This window comes from Aedes albopictus, chromosome 3, assembly GCF_035046485.1.
Source record: "Aedes albopictus strain Foshan chromosome 3, AalbF5, whole genome shotgun sequence".
Taxonomy (NCBI): Eukaryota; Metazoa; Arthropoda; class Insecta; order Diptera; family Culicidae; genus Aedes; species Aedes albopictus.
In genome coordinates this window covers 110,282,341-110,302,574 of record NC_085138.1, presented here as the reverse complement: position 1 = coordinate 110,302,574, position 20,234 = coordinate 110,282,341, and the positions used below count along the sequence as shown (strand labels likewise).

Below are 20,234 nucleotides of genomic sequence, written 5' to 3'. Positions count from 1 at the left end.
GTTTTACGATGAGTATGTCCAAAAATGGTAGTTGGTTGTTCTGTTCAATTTCACAAGTGAATTCGATGTTTTTGTGTGCATTATTGATATTGTTCAAGATTTCAGGTAAAAGATGTTTCTTAACAATGCTAAACACGTCGTCAACGTATCTCCACCAGACTTCAGGAAGCTGTTTGTTGTTTTCTAAGCGTTTTTCCAAATTTGCCATAAAAATTTCACTTAAAAATGGAGAAAGTGGATTGCCCATGGGGGCACCATTAAGTTGTTTGTAGGTTTCATTTCTGAACGAAAAATAATTTTCTTCCATACAAAGTTTGGTTAATTTGATGTATGTACGAACTTTCTTAATCCAATCTGAATCTGAATCTTCATATTGGTTCAAAAGCCAATCTTCTAGTAGGTTAATGGCCTCTTTAACTGGAATGCTTGGAAAAAGTGATTTAACGTCGAATGAAACTAAAATTTCATCGTCGTTAACGGATAAATTCTGTACTAGTTCTGTGAATTGTTCGGAATTCTTGACAGATCTACTGTGAAATTTTTTAGGCATGTTTTGGAATTCTTGTACTAAATATTTGGCAATTTTGTGTGTAGGTGAACCAATGGCTGAAACAATCTCACGCATTTCATTTCCAGGTTTATGAACTTTGGGAAGTCCTTTTATTCTTGGCAATGAAGGGTTAGATTCTTTCAGGCTTTTAATGGCGCTTCCTAAAACTGGTGTAGACTCTTTGAGAGTTTTGTCAACACGTCTTACTAATCCTGGAAGAGGATCAGTACGTTGTTTTCGGTAAGGTCCATTTTGAATCTTGTTATTCATTATTTCATCATAGTCCTCTTTGTTCATGATTACTGTTTTGTTTCCTTTGTCAGCTTTCAGATAGAAAACTGGTTTCTGGTTAAGTTCTTTGATTATTCGTTGTTCTTTCAGGTGTTCTTTGTTCAATTTGTTTTGTTGTGTGTTTTGAATAGTGTTAGCTGTTTGTGTTCTGATTTCTTGAATCTGTGGTGTCTGTAAATTGTTCGTGTTGATAGCTGTTTCAATGTCGATTATGGTTTGTGTTGGATCTGGTTTAGAGTGTACTGCGTAGTTAAGACCTTTGTTGAGAAGGGTCAACTGTTCTTCCGTAAACTGTTCGGAAGAGCGATTGACCACTAACCCAGTTAGTTCTTGTGTTGTGTTTTGTGGTTGTGTAGAAGAACATGTAAACTTCGGATTTTGCATCTTTAATGCTTTAAGTTTTTTATCTAGTAATTTCCTTTTTCTTTCTGATTCACAAAATTCTGCAACTTTTACTTTTGTTAGAAAATTAGGGAAAGATTCAGGATAATCTTTCGCTAACTTTAAATGGAGAGAATAACATTCCAAAGTTTTCATGTTGATCTTGCTGTGTAGTTTTTTGATGCTTTCTTTGATGAGTGTTTGTTCAAGTGTCTTTACTATGTTGGGGTTTGTGGCTGTTTTAACTTTTACCTTGTGACTTACGGGAGTAAGCCTGTACTTTATACACTTCTTGAGAAACGCGATATCCTTGTGTAATCCTGCGATGGTCTTCTTCAACTCGATGAACTTATTCGGCTCTGACTTTGGCTTGGTTGCCATCTTCACTTTACTATTACTTTAGAGCTTTTAGTAGAACTTGTTACTTCAGACTCTAGTTTAATTTAAAAACACTTCACTAATACTTTACTTTTGCAAAAGAAAATAAAAAATGAATAACTCTTTTAAAGAAAAACTAGAAAGGACGAGCAAATTCCTTTTAATTCTACTACTGTGCTTATCTTCGGACAGATAGGCCTATTTCGTCTGTGACTTACAGACTTCTTCAGTGTCAAGTGCTCGACTGAAGAAAACCTCGCATTCGTTGTGGTATTTATACTAGAAGTGTATGTGTAGGTACGTGTGTGGGTAAAAGTGTAGGTATAAAATGTAGGTACAAAATTGTAGGTACAGATTTGTAAAAAAAGGGTTGTATCTACCTGTTAGAAAACAGGGTGTCAATAAGATACCTAAAGCTTTGGTAGGTAGTCAATTGGTGTTTGTTGTGTTATTTTTTCCTGCCGATTTGGTAGGTAGTCAATTTGTGTTTTGTGTATTGTGTAATGTTTTGTGTGTGTTAGGTAAAAATTTAAACAGCCACGTGTATCCATTGCCCTGATCCTTGTTAAGTAGTTTTTTATTGTTTTGTTTGTAAATTTCTAAACTTTCTGCAATATCAAGTTTCCATGGGTTTGTAATGTGTCGTAAGAGTTTAATATTTGAAGTATTCAAAAAATGTCCTTCATTGAAAATATGTTCAGCAACTTTAGATTTAAAATGGTGAATGAGTCCCTTGTCTGTGTCTTTGTGTGCTTTTGATACTTCCGTTATGTGTTCTTTGAATCGTGTGTTGAGTGTGCGTTTTGTTTGTCCTATGTATATTTTGTCACAGTGATTACATGTTATTTTGTAAACACCAGATTTTGTTAAGTTGTCCAACGGGTCTTTCGTGGATCCTAAGAGAGTTTGAAGTTGGTTAGCTTTGCTTGTGAAAACTAATTCAAAACCAAACTTTCTGAGAATTGGTCGGAGTTTTTTGGTGTCATTGTTGTAGTTCACAATTATCCGTTTAAGTGTAGGTTCTGTCCGTGTCAGTGTAGTCAAAGAACGTCTGTATTGTTGTTGTGTCTTTTTGTTGATGATCTGTTGTATTGTTTGTTTTGTGTAACCGTTCAACTGTGCTGTTTCGAAAATGTAATTAAGTTCTTTCGTTTTTCCTGTTTCACTAAGTGGAAGTGTCTGCATTCGGTGTTTCGTTCAGAAATGAAACCTACAAACAACTTAATGGTGCCCCCATGGGCAATCCACTTTCTCCATTTTTAAGTGAAATTTTTATGGCAAATTTGGAAAAACGCTTAGAAAACAACAAACAGCTTCCTGAAGTCTGGTGGAGATACGTTGACGACGTGTTTAGCATTGTTAAGAAACATCTTTTACCTGAAATCTTGAACAATATCAATAATGCACACAAAAACATCGAATTCACTTGTGAAATTGAACAGAACAACCAACTACCATTTTTGGACATACTCATCGTAAAACAAGAATCAACACTTTCCTTCGAAATTTACAGAAAACCGACACACACTCAACGCACTATTCCAAATTCATCAAATCACTCACATCAACACAAAATTGCATCCTTCAATCACATGATACACCGAATGCAGACACTTCCACTTAGTGAAACAGGAAAAACGAAAGAACTTAATTACATTTTCGAAACAGCACAGTTGAACGGTTACACAAAACAAACAATACAACAGATCATCAACAAAAAGACACAACAACAATACAGACGTTCTTTGACTACACTGACACGGACAGAACCTACACTTAAACGGATAATTGTGAACTACAACAATGACACCAAAAAACTCCGACCAATTCTCAGAAAGTTTGGTTTTGAATTAGTTTTCACAAGCAAAGCTAACCAACTTCAAACTCTCTTAGGATCCACGAAAGACCCGTTGGACAACTTAACAAAATCTGGTGTTTACAAAATAACATGTAATCACTGTGACAAAATATACATAGGACAAACAAAACGCACACTCAACACACGATTCAAAGAACACATAACGGAAGTATCAAAAGCACACAAAGACACAGACAAGGGACTCATTCACCATTTTAAATCTAAAGTTGCTGAACATATTTTCAATGAAGGACATTTTTTGAATACTTCAAATATTAAACTCTTACGACACATTACAAACCCATGGAAACTTGATATTGCAGAAAGTTTAGAAATTTACAAACAAAACAATAAAAAACTACTTAACAAGGATCAGGGCAATGGATACACGTGGCTGTTTAAATTTTTACCTAACACACACAAAACATTACACAATACACAAAACACAAATTGACTACCTACCAAATCGGCAGGAAAAAATAACACAACAAACACCAATTGACTACCTACCAAAGCTTTAGGTATCTTATTGACACCCTGTTTTCTAACAGGTAGATACAACCCTTTTTTTACAAATCTGTACCTACAATTTTGTACCTACATTTTATACCTACACTTTTACCCACACACGTACCTACACATACACTTCTAGTATAAATACCACAACGAATGCGAGGTTTTCTTCAGTCGAGCACTTGACACTGAAGAAGTCTGTAAGTCACAGACGAAATAGGCCTATCTGTCCGAAGATAAGCACAGTAGTAGAATTAAAAGGAATTTGCTCGTCCTTTCTAGTTTTTCTTTAAAAGAGTTATTCATTTTTTATTTTCTTTTGCAAAAGTAAAGTATTAGTGAAGTGTTTTTAAATTAAACTAGAGTCTGAAAAAAATGTCGTTGAAGCAATTTGACATAAACCGCACTGGATCGTGCATGCCGTAAAGCGTATTGCGTGGTTGAAGCTGCAGGAAGTCACGCTGCCGTAGATGTCTTTCTGGTACATACAGGTTGAGTTGCGACAAGATATAACCGGAATCTGTTTCACCTAGGAGAATCTTTGCAACAAAAACAGCTTGAGTAGCTTTCCTTCTTCTTTCAAGCGTGTCTAGGTTTAAAAGCTGTAGACGGTCTTCGTACCGCGGCAGATGGATGGGATCTCGCCACGGAAGATCACGGAGAGCGTACCTAATGAATCTTTTTTGCACTGCTTCAATTCTGGCGTTCCAAACTTCTTGATACGGGCACCACACAACTGCGTTAGATTCCAGGATCGATCGGACCAGGGCGCAATACAGTGATCTCAAACAATAAGGATCACGGAACTCCGTTGCTATTTTAAAAAAAAATCCTAATTGTCGATTGGCCCTTGAGACCACATCATTATAATGCAGTCGGAAAGTAAGCGCTGAGTCAAGAGTGACACCTAAATCGCGCACCTGAGAAACTCGCTCGAGCGGTTCATTTGCGATACTGTAGTCATGTATTACCGGGTTGACTTTACGATGGAACGAAATGACATTACATTTATGAGTACTAAGCGTCATTTGGTTATCATTGCACCATATAACAAACAAGTCAAGTTGTCGTTGTAAGGTGACGCAGTCCTGGAGGCATTTTACGACGAGAAATAGCTTGACATCATCGGCGTAGAACAAACGAACTCCTGGTGGCAGTATGAAGGACAGCTCATTTACAAACACAGAGAACAGAAGAGGTCCGAGGTTGCTTCCTTGCGGCACACCAGATCGATTAGTGAATGGCTCCGAGTAATCAGCTCCAATTTTCACAACCAGTTTACGATCCTTCAAATACGAAGATAGCCACCCGACAATATTCGAATGTAGTCCAATTTTCTCAAGCCGCGCTAGCAATATCCCATGATCTACTCTATCGAAGGCCGATTTTAGGTCCGTATAAATTGCGTCAACCTGGGCACCTGCATCCAGGTTTCGTACACAAAAAGAGACGAATTGAACTAGGTTTGTAGTCGTAGATCTCCCAGGAAAGAATCCGTGCTGATCTGGAGAGATGTAATTCTTGCAAGCGGCAAATAGAATGTCATTAAAGACAATCTCAAACACCTTCGAACAACTACAAAGAGATGTTATTCCGCGGTAGTTTTCCACGTTCCGTTTGTCGTTCTTCTTGTGTACAGGGAACATTTCTGAAATTTTCCAGCTTGTTGGGAATCTTTGCTGTCGTAGAGACATGTTGAAAAGCACTGTTAACGGCTGTACCAAAGAATTAATGCACTTAATAATAAATAAATTAATAAATAAGAAACTTTTTTCAGCTGCAAACTATGTCGGTAAAGTAGATTTTTATTATTTTGGTCAATAAAATAGATCTGAATGATAACTAAATGATAACAAAACCTGTTATCAATCAGCTGTATTTTTTCAAAATGTCGTCCTGCCTGTCTACTCTGTTTTTCGACATCCGATTCCATGAAGAAATGCCCTTCAAAATGGAATTTCAGATTTTCCCATTTTTCATAACCATCCCGGTCACTTTTTCTAATTATTTTTTTCGTACGAACACGTCGGAGGCCTGTCGGAATGCAACAGTGAAAGAATCATGTCGATCTGTTGACCCGTTCCCGAGCCTACACGTGACATACAAACACCATTCCATTTTATTTATATAGATTAGTTATCAACTTGAACTCAATGATAAGTTTATATTCATTTTTTAGAAAATTTGGCAACTTTAGCTTAAGTTAACATACAAAGATTTTTGAAAAAGTTTTATTTAATTAATGTTCAAAGTTTCTTTCAGCTATTATCTTTTGAATGAGATGTAGGGTTTCGGACGCAAATTGGCGGAGATATGAGCCTAAAAAAATGGCATGTTTTTGAGGGGTGACCCCATACTTTTGATCGGGAGCTAGATCGGAAGTGTATTCTTGTAGGTGACTACACTGAAAGGCGGCTTGCACTAATGACAAGCATAAACATGTTTTTAAATTTACCATGGCAAACAAAACATGATGATCGACCCACCAACGCTTCTTGTGTGCGTTTTGCTTCTTCTCACATCAACCGGTTCGATAGCCGGGTGGTAGCGTGCAAGCGTGGTAATGTCAAGGTTCTTGGTTCGAATCCGGTTGCTAATGAAAACTTTTTTTTAATTGAAAATAGAGTGCATGGTAAAATTGAAAACATAATTCTGTTGAATTGAAACGATACTTAGTCTGCACAAATTAAGTGGCGTTGTGTATTTAAATTGACCTTCAGAATAGTAATTTTCACCGCAAGCCGCCGTTCAGTGTATATGCCAAACAACTTTGTCGAAGACCGCAAAGTGATTCAAAGTCTGTGAAAAACGATATACCTTAGGCAAAGTGAGGCAAAACATTATTGTTGGTTTTCAAGTACATGTAAAGGAATAATATCAACGCTTCGCCTCACTTTGGCTAGGGTATAACTATTTTCATAGGGCTGTTGGAGTTCGTTTGGAAGTTGACCATCAATGTTAACTTCTTTTCCCGATCAGCCTAGATAGCTGTGTAGTGTCGGTAGCGGTTGTCTCAATTCTCAATTGGCTAAGTTCACTAAACAGGTGATCCCTAATTCATGGTGTTATGCGGCTTTATGCTTACCGTGCCAAGGGGGGTTAGGGGGGTCTAATATAAACCTAACCACAAACGGAGCCAATGGAGAATTTGGGCGTCCTCCACAGTATTACGTCGTTACTGCGCAAACCGGAGCAATGGTACTTTGCGTTTCTTCGAGATAATCAGTTGCCCTTCTTAAGTCTCAAGGCTAAATAAGGTCAGGATTATTCAAATGTTGTAAATTAGCTTACATTACTACCTATATGATTTCGCTGAATGCGTTTTCGCCATTCGCGTTTTTTCAATTGACACCGGTTTGGTTTGTCGTTGATGTTTCATTTTTATGCTGTCATGTCTAGTTTGGGTAGTGGCTACGGGTAGGAAACCTCAGATCAATTTTCAGCGTAAAAAGCGTGTGTAGCCCAAGTGGCTCTGCTTCAAAAAGTTCATCTTCGTAGGGTAACTTCTGTATAGGTTACCTTGTGAACCCAGTTTTGCTTCTTTCATTGTAAATGAAGTGCCGTGCCTCGAGCAGGCTATATTTTAGAATAACGTTAGCAGTATGTTTCAACCTTTCCTTATGGATGCCTTCAAGCAAGCTCTTGTTTTCAGCATATTTTGGCTGATATTTTGCAGTATTGCTACGATGATTATATTACACACCAAACGCTTTCAGCAATATTTTGCTGATTTTTGCCGAGCTGAAGGGTTCAGCAAAATTTTTTGCTGAACTTTCGGCAAAGTTTGCTGAATTTCAGCAAAACGTTACTGGTGATCAGCAGAGTTTACTGAACAAATCAGCAAAATTTTGCTGAATTTCAGCAAAATGTTTACTGAAACCTTCAGCTCGGCAAAATTCAGCAAAATTTTGCTGAAACCCTCAATCGATTTTTGGTGTGTACATTAATTAGAGATGCTTCAATTTGATGGAATACTTAGGTAGTACAGTTTATGGATAACTTAACATAGAATTGCGTCTAACCCAATTCTGCATGAGCAGAATTTGTCATGAGTTGACTGATTGACATGTGTCAGATGAGGATTCGCCATCTGACCTTCTGAGTGTTCCTTCGCAAACTTTGCGTATTCAGGCGTCCCTGCTCAACAAACTAGGGAACCTGTACTAATTGGTTCCATTGCTACTCCAAGAGAGTTTCATTGTCATTTTGTTACTACAACGCCCTCCATTGTGGAATACCATAACTATTGCTTTGAAAGAAGCTTGTCCTCTGCGGTCTGTGCGGACCACAAGAGGTTTTTCTGAATAGAACTCTGGTCTGTTCAAGTTCAAAATATCTTCGGATAAACCAGTCTTTTGTATAGCTACGAATCTCTAGCTTTTGCCCTGAGGATTGTAGCTATAGAAACGATTTAGTGGGCACTAAAAAGCTCTGCTTACTTCAAATCTCCAGGAGCAAATGGGGTTTTGTCCTATTTTTCTCCAGAGGGATTTGAGTATTTCAAACATGTTTTGAACTCTTGTATTTTTCTATTGGGTATTTTCATGGCGTGAAATTACTCTATAGTTTTATCCCGAAAGGGTGCGTGCGTTGTATGAAATGCTTGAAACGAATTGTCGTTTATCACATCTGTGATGTTCGTCTGGCTAGCATGCCTATTCATGTGTACTCACATGCCTCCAAATTTGGGATGTTCACAGTGACTCTATTACACAAAGTTGTATACGTTTTCAAAAAAAAAAACACTCGCTCAAACGTTGTTTTTGCTTGGGTGATTTCTTGAATATTGAGGATGCTTTGCCTTTCAATGTCATATTGAAAGTCGCATGACGTCACAAGCTACCTCCAGAGCTATAGGTTCTCTTTACGTTGATGCGTTTTACAATGTCCTTTTCAGGGCACTGATTAAACCCGTTGTGGTATGGGCTATGAGCCCTTGTTGCGCTTATGCGTTTATTCCCTCTTCTAGGGCACCCCTTCCTATTTCATCACCTTTCCCTTTCCAAATTCCCATCCCTTGTCCCATTCTCCCTAAGGTAAATGATGAAATAGGCTTATGTGTATGGCGATGGCACAAATGTCCCAAATGGAGGATAACGTGCCTCTGGAGCCGGCCTTCTGATACCTGATAATAGATCACTTTGCGGTCTTCGACAAAGTTGTTTGGCATACCTACAAAAGTTTTCAATTATTGAACGCTTACAGCGCCACCTAGCGATGAAAAATCGAATACTTAAGATTTCGACATACATTTGGCCGGAAAACTTGGCCTATACAAACTTCAAGCTTGTTGAGCGCCCCCTTTGCCTTAACCGTATTCGCTCAAATTTTGAACGTAGCTTCTGGAAGTTCAAGACAACTGATTCAGAAGGCAAGACTTGGCATTTTTGGTATATTTTTAAGGTGTGGGGCGCCCTAAAGTGCATTCAAGAATTTTGTACAATAATGGCCATACGGTGTCTGTGACAAAAAAAAATGTCCTCTTTCATTTGAGGCTAAGAGCGAAATATTCTATCGGGGGGTCTAGAACAATTTTTATTTTTTAATTCAGTTTTTGGTATTTTGGAAAGAAAGATAAGGTACGCATTGCATTGCATTTGCCATTTTTTCGACATATGCTAGGCATTCTTTGCTACATAAAATTTCTCAGCAGCTGTTCAAAAAACTATGCAATCAACATCATTCACAGTGTCTCAATTTTAAGGTGAGCAGGTTCAATCAATTGATCACCGAACCTCATGACGTACGTTTGTCCAGTCGTCAAATGGATAGCTTAGACAAAAAAAAAACACCACCATCAGAAGCTGAAAGGCGTACGAAAGGGGTACCAAAATGTTAGTTCCTTCACGCGTCCATCCGTAGCCAGTAACCAGTTGATCTCCGCCGTGCGTTAGCGACGGTTGGTCCTTTCCGCCAAAGGCTCACCACTTCGTCGAATCTAATCGTTCGTCTAATCGATCGCGCGCGTCTTCGTGTCGTCTTCAGCAAACACATTAGTTCCTCTTCAGTGATCAAGAACAAACAACAAACCTCGCCCCCGTCATGACATTGAAGTTCAACGAGAAAAATCATCCCTACGTTGATCTCGGCGCGGGGTATCAGATCTGTCTACAAGATGATAGTTGCGCGCACGGTCCGGAACTGGAGGCGAAAGCGCGCCAATTCATTAACGAATCACCACAAAGTTTGACCCGAGGCCTGGAGGAATTGCGCAAACTGATCGCGGCCGATCCGGATCTTAATGTACCGATCGACAACGATTGGTATCTAAATGTTTATCTGCGGGCCGGGTTCTACGATGCGCACAAAGCACTCGGCATCTTGCAGGCCAATTCCAAACAGAAAGCGAAAAATCCGGAATATTTTGCCCCGATCAAGGCCTTGAGGCATGTGTACGAGGAAGGTGTCGTGTGGTTGCTCGCAGAGCGAGATGTGGATGGCGCACCGGTGATCGTGGTGGAGTCCGGAAGTTAGTATATGTGGGGATAAATTTAGAATGAGCACGCTGATATGCATTGCACGCGAAAGCTAATGGAATGATCTTGTCAGGTTTTCGGGTAAATATTGTGCCTATATGGATTAGTGATGAATTTGGATAAGCGTGCTAAAATCTAAACCAGAGAGCATGAGAGTGAATTTATATCGACCAGTAGAAACTGGTCTGACTAGTTTGGACAGGGAAGAATTTGAATGCTGTTTTTTTTTTATCTTTTTGACTGAGAATTTATGATTTTGAACTCATCGGATTAGAATGTGTTCCATTTAACGGAACGTTATTTACACTCCCGATTAAAAGTTCGGTGTCACCCCTTCAAAACATGATATATTTTCGATCTCCGACAATTTGTTCTCGATTTCAAATCAAGCTTTCATTTGAAATAAAATAAAACAAAGAAATTATAATTGATTTGGTCGAAATTGATCTAAAAATATTCATACAAATATACAAATATTTTATTTTTTATAATATTTTATATTTAACTTAATCTAAATATTAAACATTTTCTTGATTTTTTTTTCTTTGTCATTAGCTTGTCGCTGACAAATTGGGTTGGCCAAATTTGTAGATAAGAGTAGTTATTGAACCTATTTTTATAAGATTTTAACTGCTTTTTATCAAACTATCAAAACCGAGCAAAAAATTTAAAAAAAAGAAAAAAAGATAAAACAAATAGCAAATGAACTTTCGATGCCATCGATCAAAAGTATGAGGTCACCCTTTAATTTGGTGTATCAGCCCAACACATTAGATGACTTCAAACTTTTACATCAATAGGTGGCGATTTTCTGAAAGTCCTCGCTAAAAAGTAAGGAAAATGCATTTGGTTACTCAAATTGATGGTTAGTTAGAGTAAAGGGACCAGATGTCCTGGATTAAGCGGGTTAGTCCCGGATTCAAACTAGTCGCCCCGCATTGTGAACAGGGATGGGACCATTCATTTGCAATCACTCACATTCACTTGCTGTTTACTCGCTTCAGAAACATCGTGGCAAAAATCAATGTATGGAAGACTTCTTTATTTTTGTTTTACCTGAAACTTTGTAGAACAATGTACTAGCGTAGCATCAATAATTAAGTCAACAGAACCCGGGCAGAAGAAAATAACTAACGAAGATCAAATTTTGCTATTGAAAATGAATAGCTGAATGGCAAAATTTGTTATTGGTTTGTTGGGAATAAGAGCTAAAAGAACAAAAATAATAACTGACTTTGTTCCGGAAAATAACTTAATAATAACTAATTTTATCCTTATAAGAACAAACCAAGAACAAAATATTTCAAAATGGAAAATAACTGAATAAGTTATTATCGAGTTATTGAGAACAAAGTACAAAATAAGTTATTTCAAAAGAGATCATCATAATTGTAAATTTTGTTCTTATAAAGAAGACCTTATTTTGTTATGATTGCATATTTTGTTATTTTTCAGTTATTTATTGTTATTCAAAAATAACTCATAAATAACAAATTTTACAATGATAACGTTTTTTGTTCATAGCGAGTTATTTAGTGTTATTCATTAATAACATAAGAATGATAAAATGAGATATGATGGCAAAATTTGTTATTTTTATGTCCTTGGTTTGTTCTTTGCATGTACCCGGGAAGGCAGCAAACGCAACTCTCCACGGCGTGAATGTAATTAACATTCACGGCGTGGAAAGTTGCCTTCGCAGCTCGCTCACGACTTTGCTATGCGTGTGCGATCTTAATATTATTCGACAAACTTTCAGATAAAACTACAAGGTTGATTTTACCCATACATTGTTTTTCGATAACATGCTTCTGAGCTGAAATAGTAGCAAGTGAATGTAAATCTTTGCAAATGAATGATCCCATCTCTGATTGTAAAGTGTCCCGGAAAAGTCCCGCATTTCAAAAATCGCTATTTTTTTTCTTGACAGGTATATCTAACTAATGTGTTGAACTGCTTCTGTTCTTTTTAAATTCCAACTTCGAAAAAATCCTAATAGTAAAAAATAACACTCATTGCTTAATTGTTTCTATTCGTGAATTTTAACCTAATGCTAATTCTTCACGCATATTGCTTGATTTTTGTAAGCTCTCTACAAGTGAGTATGAAGACTTTTTGCCAGAAATTTCTATCACCTTTTTCAAAAAATATTCCTTGGAGTATTCCCAGAAATATCGATACATACACCCACACTATACCAACCCACAGGGCGTTCTTTGAGTTATGTAGATCCCGTCAGATAAAATCCCAAGAGAAGCATGCCAAAGGCTGCTGGATTCGTGGAAAAAATAGTAGAACTTTTAAAGCGAGCATGATTTTTGGTTGGATAATATAAATGAATTCTTAAAAGATTATTTTGAGAAATGTTTGAGTAATGCCTGAAAAGATCCTATGAACACAGTGCAATAGCGTTAGATCTTCCAGCGAAACGCTGAAAAATGTCTTAGTAACTTCTCAGAGAAAATTCTTGAAGGACACAGTTATAATTTTTCAAAATGTACTTGCTACAGTCCCTTCAAGATTTTCTTAAGCAAGGTAGTTTGAACCACAGAATTTTCCCTGGTTTTTAAGGGTTTCTTCGGGAGTTCCTCCAGCTATTCATCTAGGAATGCCTGAAAAGAATCCTCAAGATTATTTTTTCAAAGTTTTCGCTAGCTATTCTTTTTTAAGGGTGTTTATGCATTTTTAGGGTTTCTCCAGGATTCACGTCAACAGATGTTTCAGGGGATTTTTATAAATGATCAAGGGTTTTCTTCAAAAGTTACACTGCCGTGAGCATAGTTGTCTCATGTTCTATGGGAATCCCTATCAACATGGAACAACTAAGCTGCAGTCTCCAGTATGCTAGTTAAGGCTATGGATCGCCAATCTGGAGACGATGGGTTCGATTCCCGTTTCGGTCGGGAAAATTTTCCCGACTACCTGGGTATAGTGTATCATTGTATTTGCCATACAATGTACAAATTCATGCAATGGCAGGCAAAGAAAGCCCTTCAATTAATAACTGTGGAAGTGTTCCAAGAACACTTAGCTGAAGAGAGGCAGGCCAAGTTCCACATGCGAACGTCGAGCCATAAAGAAGAAGAACTAAGTTGCACACGGCAGTACAGTTTTGTCAAAAACTATTTCCTAAATTTTCTCCAACAGTTTCTTTCGATGTTTTATCTGTTCAATGTAAATTCATTCACAAGGATCCCTAAAATAATACCAAAGGAGAACTTCAGAGAAATTTAAACTAACATTTTAAGGACAATTCAAATGTATATTCGTTGTCTTGCAATATTGTTATTTTTTCAATTAGGGGCTTTGTTTAGCATTATCTATATTTGATAAACATGTCAGTCGAACTCTTAAAAATTTCAGCATTTTTCGAAAATTTAAAAATTGTTTTAACTATTGTATTTGTTACGCCTGCAACCTGTATTTGATATTATTGAGTTTTTTTTTGTAAAATCACTGGGTCACTGAATCACTGAAAAACTTACAATGAGCTATGTAAAACAATCGGGTCTCCAGTTAGCCTAGTGGTTTAGGCTATGGATCGCCAATCCGGAGACGGCGGGTTCGATTCCCGTTCCAGTCGGGAAAAATTTCTTGTTGTATAATGTACCATTATGCTTGCCTCACAATATACAAATTCATGCAATGGCAGGCAAAGAAAGCCCTTAAATTAATAACTGTGGAAGTGCTCAAAGAACAGTACGTTGAAGTGAGGCAGGCCAAGTCTCAGTGGGACGTAGAGCCATAGAGAAGAAGATGAAAACAGTGTCCAGCATCAGTGCAAAATATTTCTGGCCACTTTAAGTTAGAGCCACAACGATATTTGCAGACCCCTCGAGTTTAGTCAAATGGTAGCTCATTTAAACCGTTGTAAAACGAAAGTTTTTCCAAAAACCACCTCAAAGCGAAATGTTATTGGAAAGAGGAAAGATAGAGCTACTGTTTACAGTTATAAAAAGTTTAGTCGGTCATATTAATTTTGGTCGCCATCTCGGATTTGTATTTTTTTCGCCATGATGGTAACTACCGATTTTCAATTTTTTTTTGCTTTAATTGAAAGCTAAGACTTTTATACACAACATCTATATATATAAAAATGCCGTGGCATACGTGGGACCGCGCATAACTTGCGAACCGGAAGGTCCGATTTTGGTCGTCTTAGTTTTGTTCTGTTAGTTTGTACACAAGGAAGGTTTATGAGGCAAAAAACATGAAAAAAATGAGAGTCAAAAAACACAGTAGGCAAGACAAAGTTTGCCGGGTACAGCTAGTATCAAAATATTAAAGCTACCTTTTTTTCAAAAGTTATCTGCCATTTTGTTAATCATGCCACTTTTGCGCACTGGGCCAGGTGCCGGTTGTTTACATAAATGCAGCGTTATTTTGCAGTGTTTACGAACACTAATAAAAAACTGAAGATTTAAGTTTTTCAAAATAATAAAAAAAAATATATATATATCAAAGCAAACCCCGCATCATTGAGAAACAATCGAAAACGTAAACAAACTTCCGATTTTCTCAAATTTTGCTGCAGTTGGGTGGGTGTATACATTAGGCCTGTCCACTTTTTCAAAAATGTTCTCTGGTACTCAAATTCAGCCCTATATTTTAAATGGCTGCCTAAAAGAAGTAGCTCGTCAAAACTTCAGCCAAACCCATTGAAATTAAGAAGTACGTCATACTGCCGTTCTATGCATAATTGTCCCATGTTATATGGGATTCCCTTATAACATGGGACAGTGGGGCTTAGAACGGCAGCATATCCATTTTGTGTTGTCGACCATTTTCGAACTTCAAAAAATTACAATTACACTAAAACTTGTCAAAAGTTAATAAATTTCAGAACACATGGCAAATTATCACATTTATAATTAGAAAAAAAAACCTTAAAAAGTTTATTTTTTGATAGATTTTGTTCTGAAACACCCTAATATACGTAATAAGTTGGATATTTTAAAACGGCATCATATTCTTTAATGTTTTGTGGTTGTTTACTTCTTTGTCATCAATGCTGTAGGAGTTGAGCAAAAATTATTAAAACTCGTGAAAGGCAAATGTGTCCTTAAAATTATCTTTTCGGGGGCAATCATGCTTTGGCGCGCAGAAAGTTGAATCACGTCAGCACTGATATTGATGGCCAACACGCTTGTTTGTTGACACCCGCGATAGGGGGTAGCCAAGGCAAACTACAAGGCAGCAAAGCTACTACGTTCAGTATTGATGTGTGCATTCAAAACGGGAAATTAAATGCGGGAACACCAAATGCGGTAAGATTTTCTATCAAGTACCTAAACCGATGTCAGCGAGAGCTTTTGAATCCTAGGTTGGCGGTGATATTGGCTACACACCAAATGCTTACAGCAATCTTTTGCTGAAATTTGTCGAGCTGAAGCAATTTTTTTGCTGAGCTTCCAGTAGTTTGCTGAATTTCAGCAAAACGTTATTGATGATCAGCGGAGTTTACTGAACAAATCAGCAAAATTTTGCTGTAACCTTCAGCTCAGCAAAATTAGGAAAAATTTGCTGAAACCTTCAATTGATTTTTGGTGTGTATGGTTGCTATCTTGATAACACTGTGTTACCACGATTGAAACGCATTTAGGCACCATAAAAAAACATTTTAAAACATTCCAAAAGTTGAAGTTTAAGGCTTCCAAATTATTATATAGAATAAACTTTTCACTTAAAGCTCGAAACTGCATAAAAACAATAAAAAATTTGCCAAAATTCTAATTGTAATTGTAAAAACCGTTTTATTTTAATATTTATCCATATTGAAACTATTTTTATAGGTACAGTTCATTCATAGCACCCTTAAGGCAAAACTGGACGCATTTCCTCATTTTTTTGGTTTTTAATTTTTTATTAAATAACGAAGCAATATTTTCAAAATCGGTTTTCATACATAGTTTCGAGCTCTCACCTGGATTTTTTTTCAGGTGTAAAACTTTTACCAATTTTTCAAAAACCTTATTTTTTTTAATTTGATTAAAAAATGGTTCCCTTAAAACTGAAAACAATTTTCTTCTGACACAAATCAGGAGATACCTTGATCCTTACTCTAACCGTGTACGAAAATTGATTTTTAAAATATTGCTTCGTTATTTAATAAAAAAAAATCCAAAACCATAGGAAATGCTTCCAGTTTTGCCCTAAGCAACAAAAATGTTTACCAAATCACATAAAAAGATTTGAAATTGGTCAAACGATTGAAAAATTAACGGGCCCTAGAGTTATTATTTTTAAAGAAGAAAGTAATAAATGAAATCTTTAAAAACTCATATTTTGAGTACCTTTAGAAAAAAAAGTTCTACAAGTATATTCTACAATCAATTTGGAAAAGATTCGTAAAAAAGATTGAAAATTGAAAAAGTTATGGCATTTAAAGTGAAAGCCCCTTTTTATTACTCAAAAATTCAACTTTGAAACGTTTGCTCCACTTCTAAATCGCAATATTTTTGGCCCAAACTCAGAGGTTTCTCGAAAAAGAAAAAAAAAGAAATATGTCATTTAAGGACAGTGTATTTGGAATACATAGCACCAATTTTCTCGAGAATAAATCTAGAGAAACGTCAAACGTATCTGGCTAAAAATGTAACTTGATGCTTGCTTCGGCACCGTAGACATTGAGTTACAATTTCAGCCAGATCCGTTAGACGGTTCTCTAAATTTGTGCTCGAGAAAATTTGAGCTGTGTACTCCAAATACATTGTCCTTAAATCCAGAAGAGCTTACAAGTTCTAGGTTTCAACAACTTTTCAAAAATAAGCTGCAGCCTACAGTGGAAGTATCTTTAGAATACTAAGCTGAAAAGCAGGCTCTGTTCTAATAAGGACGAAGCGCAAAAAAGTAAAATTTCCATACAAATGTCTCAACTGGCTCTACAGAACTTTTAGATTTCTCAATAAAACAACAATCGTTGTTCCTTATTTTGAAGAACTACTTTTTATCTTTCGATTTCTAGCTTGGACTACCTATGTAGATAAATCGGAAATTAAAAATATGCGACAGATAAAACTTTTGCATGTTTTAGGGATTTTCTCCACTTTTTGTTTAACTTGTTGTGGTAAATCTTACATGAAACGTAAACAAAAGTTTGTTTGCACACATACAAGTATACATAATGGATCAATTATTTTCAAAAAATATAACATAAAACAAAGACTAAACAGATGAAAAAATATGCAAAATTGTTATTGTTCAACAGCACAATTGTGCTGGTTCGTTATCTGCAGTTTTTGGATCTGCAGATTTCATTTGATATGAAATATAGAGATATGAGCTTGAGGATGTTCGATGTAGATTTTAAACGCGGATTACGTAGGTATGAGATCTAAAATGAGATTTTTGAAATGAGTGATACAGATTTTTCTAAAAACAAATCATCTTGAATTCCTGCTGCCAAGATCATTCCAATTCGCCTAGTTGTTCTGTCACTGGTTTAACAATCCCACATTCCATTAACCATCCATTTCAAACAAACCCAGAACGATGGAACACCTCCAAGGTAACCGTGGAGGAAATCAACTCAGCCGTCAGCGCCCTGGTCGGTGTGCTGACCCAAAGCGAGGAGGCCCAGCTGCACGGCGTTAAGCTACTGTTCGATATGGACGGCCTAAGCATGTCGCACATCATGCAATTCACCCCCAAATCAACGGCGATCATGCTGAATCTGATCGAAAACTGTTCCTCGGTCCGGACGGTCAATACGCACACGATAAACGCCGGAATGATCTACAACATGCTGTACGCGATCATCAAACCCCTCCAATCGAAGCGGATGCGCGAGATGATGGTGATCCACGGCCGAAACCTATCGTCGCTGGCTAAGTATATTAATCCGAAGATTCTGCCGCCGCGATTTGGCGGAACATCGAAGGCACCGATCTGCCAGGGCCGTGTGTTTGCCGAGCTGATGATGTACTACGACGAGTGGCTCTCGAAAAGTGAGTAGGATGAGAGGGGGTCCGCTACTCTCAGAGGGTTAACCTTGAATTTCGTGAATGGATTTTGTTTTCTTGGTTTTCTGTCACACAATGAGCAGCTTTTTGAGGGGTTATTTATGAAGAGAGAAGCTAGAAGTAGTGAATTAAACGATGAGTGTTTGAATCTTGCGCGTTGTTTATACCGTATGTGTATAACGCTATCGAAGCGTGAAGGTAAACATATCGAGCTCTGAAAAATGCTGACTTCCTTATGAAAATTACTTTTTAAATACCTCGTGAAGTGAGCTGGGGGCTCATAAATGCACGCAGTAAAAAAGCGGTTAAGTGATAACAATAAAAGAAGAGTCGTAAATGGCTATAAGGTTGAATAGACGTCAAATGTATGAATAAAAATATAAGAAAATACGAAGTTATCTCTTCTAATCAGAATACATTTGTGTAAAGATATTAATGATTTTTTTTATGTTTGAAGACATTGAAACAGTATCCATATTTTTCTAGAATCAGTATGCATTCTTTTGTTTTGAAAGGAATCATATCGAGTGCACACGAAAAAGTACTTTGGTAGAACTTTAAAGAGATTACTGCCTGCTAACATTTTTGTTTAGAAGCACTTTTATGCAAGCGTTAGCTGATAAAAGCACTGAAGTATTATATAGGTATCCATAACTTCTTAATTGATTGCTTCCACTTTTCTGTGACTTAATACAAAATACTATAATGTCTGAAAGTTATTTAACCCTTCAGGAAGCGCGCTATTGTAAAAAGTACAACACTATCAATAAAAAACATCGCTCGTCGTATTCAGTGCCAGCACGGTGCAGTTATAGGATTAGGCGCACGTCCTGAAAGGTTAACAAGTTGATGTCTTTGGCGTATTCGTTTCATATGTCAATACCGACAAGATTAATTTTAGAATCTTCCCAGTTCTGCCTGTTGTATAGCCACCCTGGATGCCAGCACGTGAGAAGTCTGTCAAAACGCGCCGATCAAAATCAATTATGGAAGAGCATTATAAACAATCAGCCGGTTTTATACCAGTGATTAAATAAGTAATGAGATCTTTATTAACATGCGCTTTAAATGACGTTATTGAAATAGGTTCAAGATAAATATAGATATGTCCCCCAAAACAGCTTCGTCAATTAAGATAAATCCATGACAAAAGCTGTCATCGTTTTCTCCGTATACATCCGCATTGTCAAATATCAAATTCAAATATCAAGTCTTCTCTTCGAAACTGGTTTTTGTTCGCAAAATTAATGCCCGTGTCACCAATTTCATTTCTTTCTATTTTCAGCTTTGCTTCCGTTCGGATACACGCGAAAGAACAGCATCAGCTCCTAATCGGGTTCCAGTGATCTATAGGTTCATCTAGCTAATAAGTTTTACATCGATAAGTACAAGTCAATAAATTTGTTGAAGGTTCAAATCTATGGAGTTTTTCCACTCGAAGACACATATCACAATCATGCGCAATATATGTCATTGCCAGCTTCCTCCTCTATGCTCTGTTAATGGAAACATAATTAAGCTAGGCAAACCTGTCTTGCATCTGTACGAAATTTGGAACGCTCTAGAAGAAACGACAATAAAACTCAAAGAACAGCGAACCAAAACGAGAGCAACGCAGCAGACAAAGAGTTGGTAGCCTTGGGGCAGCGGAAGGAAGGTCGTCCATAGCTAGATAGCTGGCTAGCTAGCTAGTAGGGATCATGCGTTGCGTTGCCGTTGGAACAAAGTCCGTTGAGTAACATATGCGATCATTAATTGGTTAGTAGTGTATCCTACTGTTTTGTTGAGCTAAGACAATGAAGAGGTAATGGGGTGACTGTGAACAT

At 37.1% G+C, this 20,234-nt stretch overlaps 1 protein-coding gene across 2 annotated transcripts in view; it reads left to right on the top strand.

The window, feature by feature from the left end:
• LOC109423422 (alpha-tocopherol transfer protein-like) overlaps nt 1–19,825 on the top strand; it is a 36,948-nt gene extending 17,123 nt beyond the window's left edge. The window contains exons 1-3 of one of the 2 annotated variants that reach the window (XM_062858954.1): nt 9,799–10,440; nt 17,935–18,393; nt 19,694–19,825. In XM_062858954.1, the coding sequence (XP_062714938.1) occupies nt 10,014–10,440; nt 17,935–18,393; nt 19,694–19,740 (933 nt within the window). In that variant the 5' untranslated portion in view covers nt 9,799–10,013 and the 3' untranslated portion in view covers nt 19,741–19,825. Of the gene's footprint in view, nt 1–9,798; nt 10,441–17,934; nt 18,394–19,693 lie in introns of those variants that run through there. The other variant, XM_019698405.3, reaches the window with a different exon arrangement.
• The last annotated feature ends 409 nt before the right edge of the window (nt 19,826–20,234 follow it).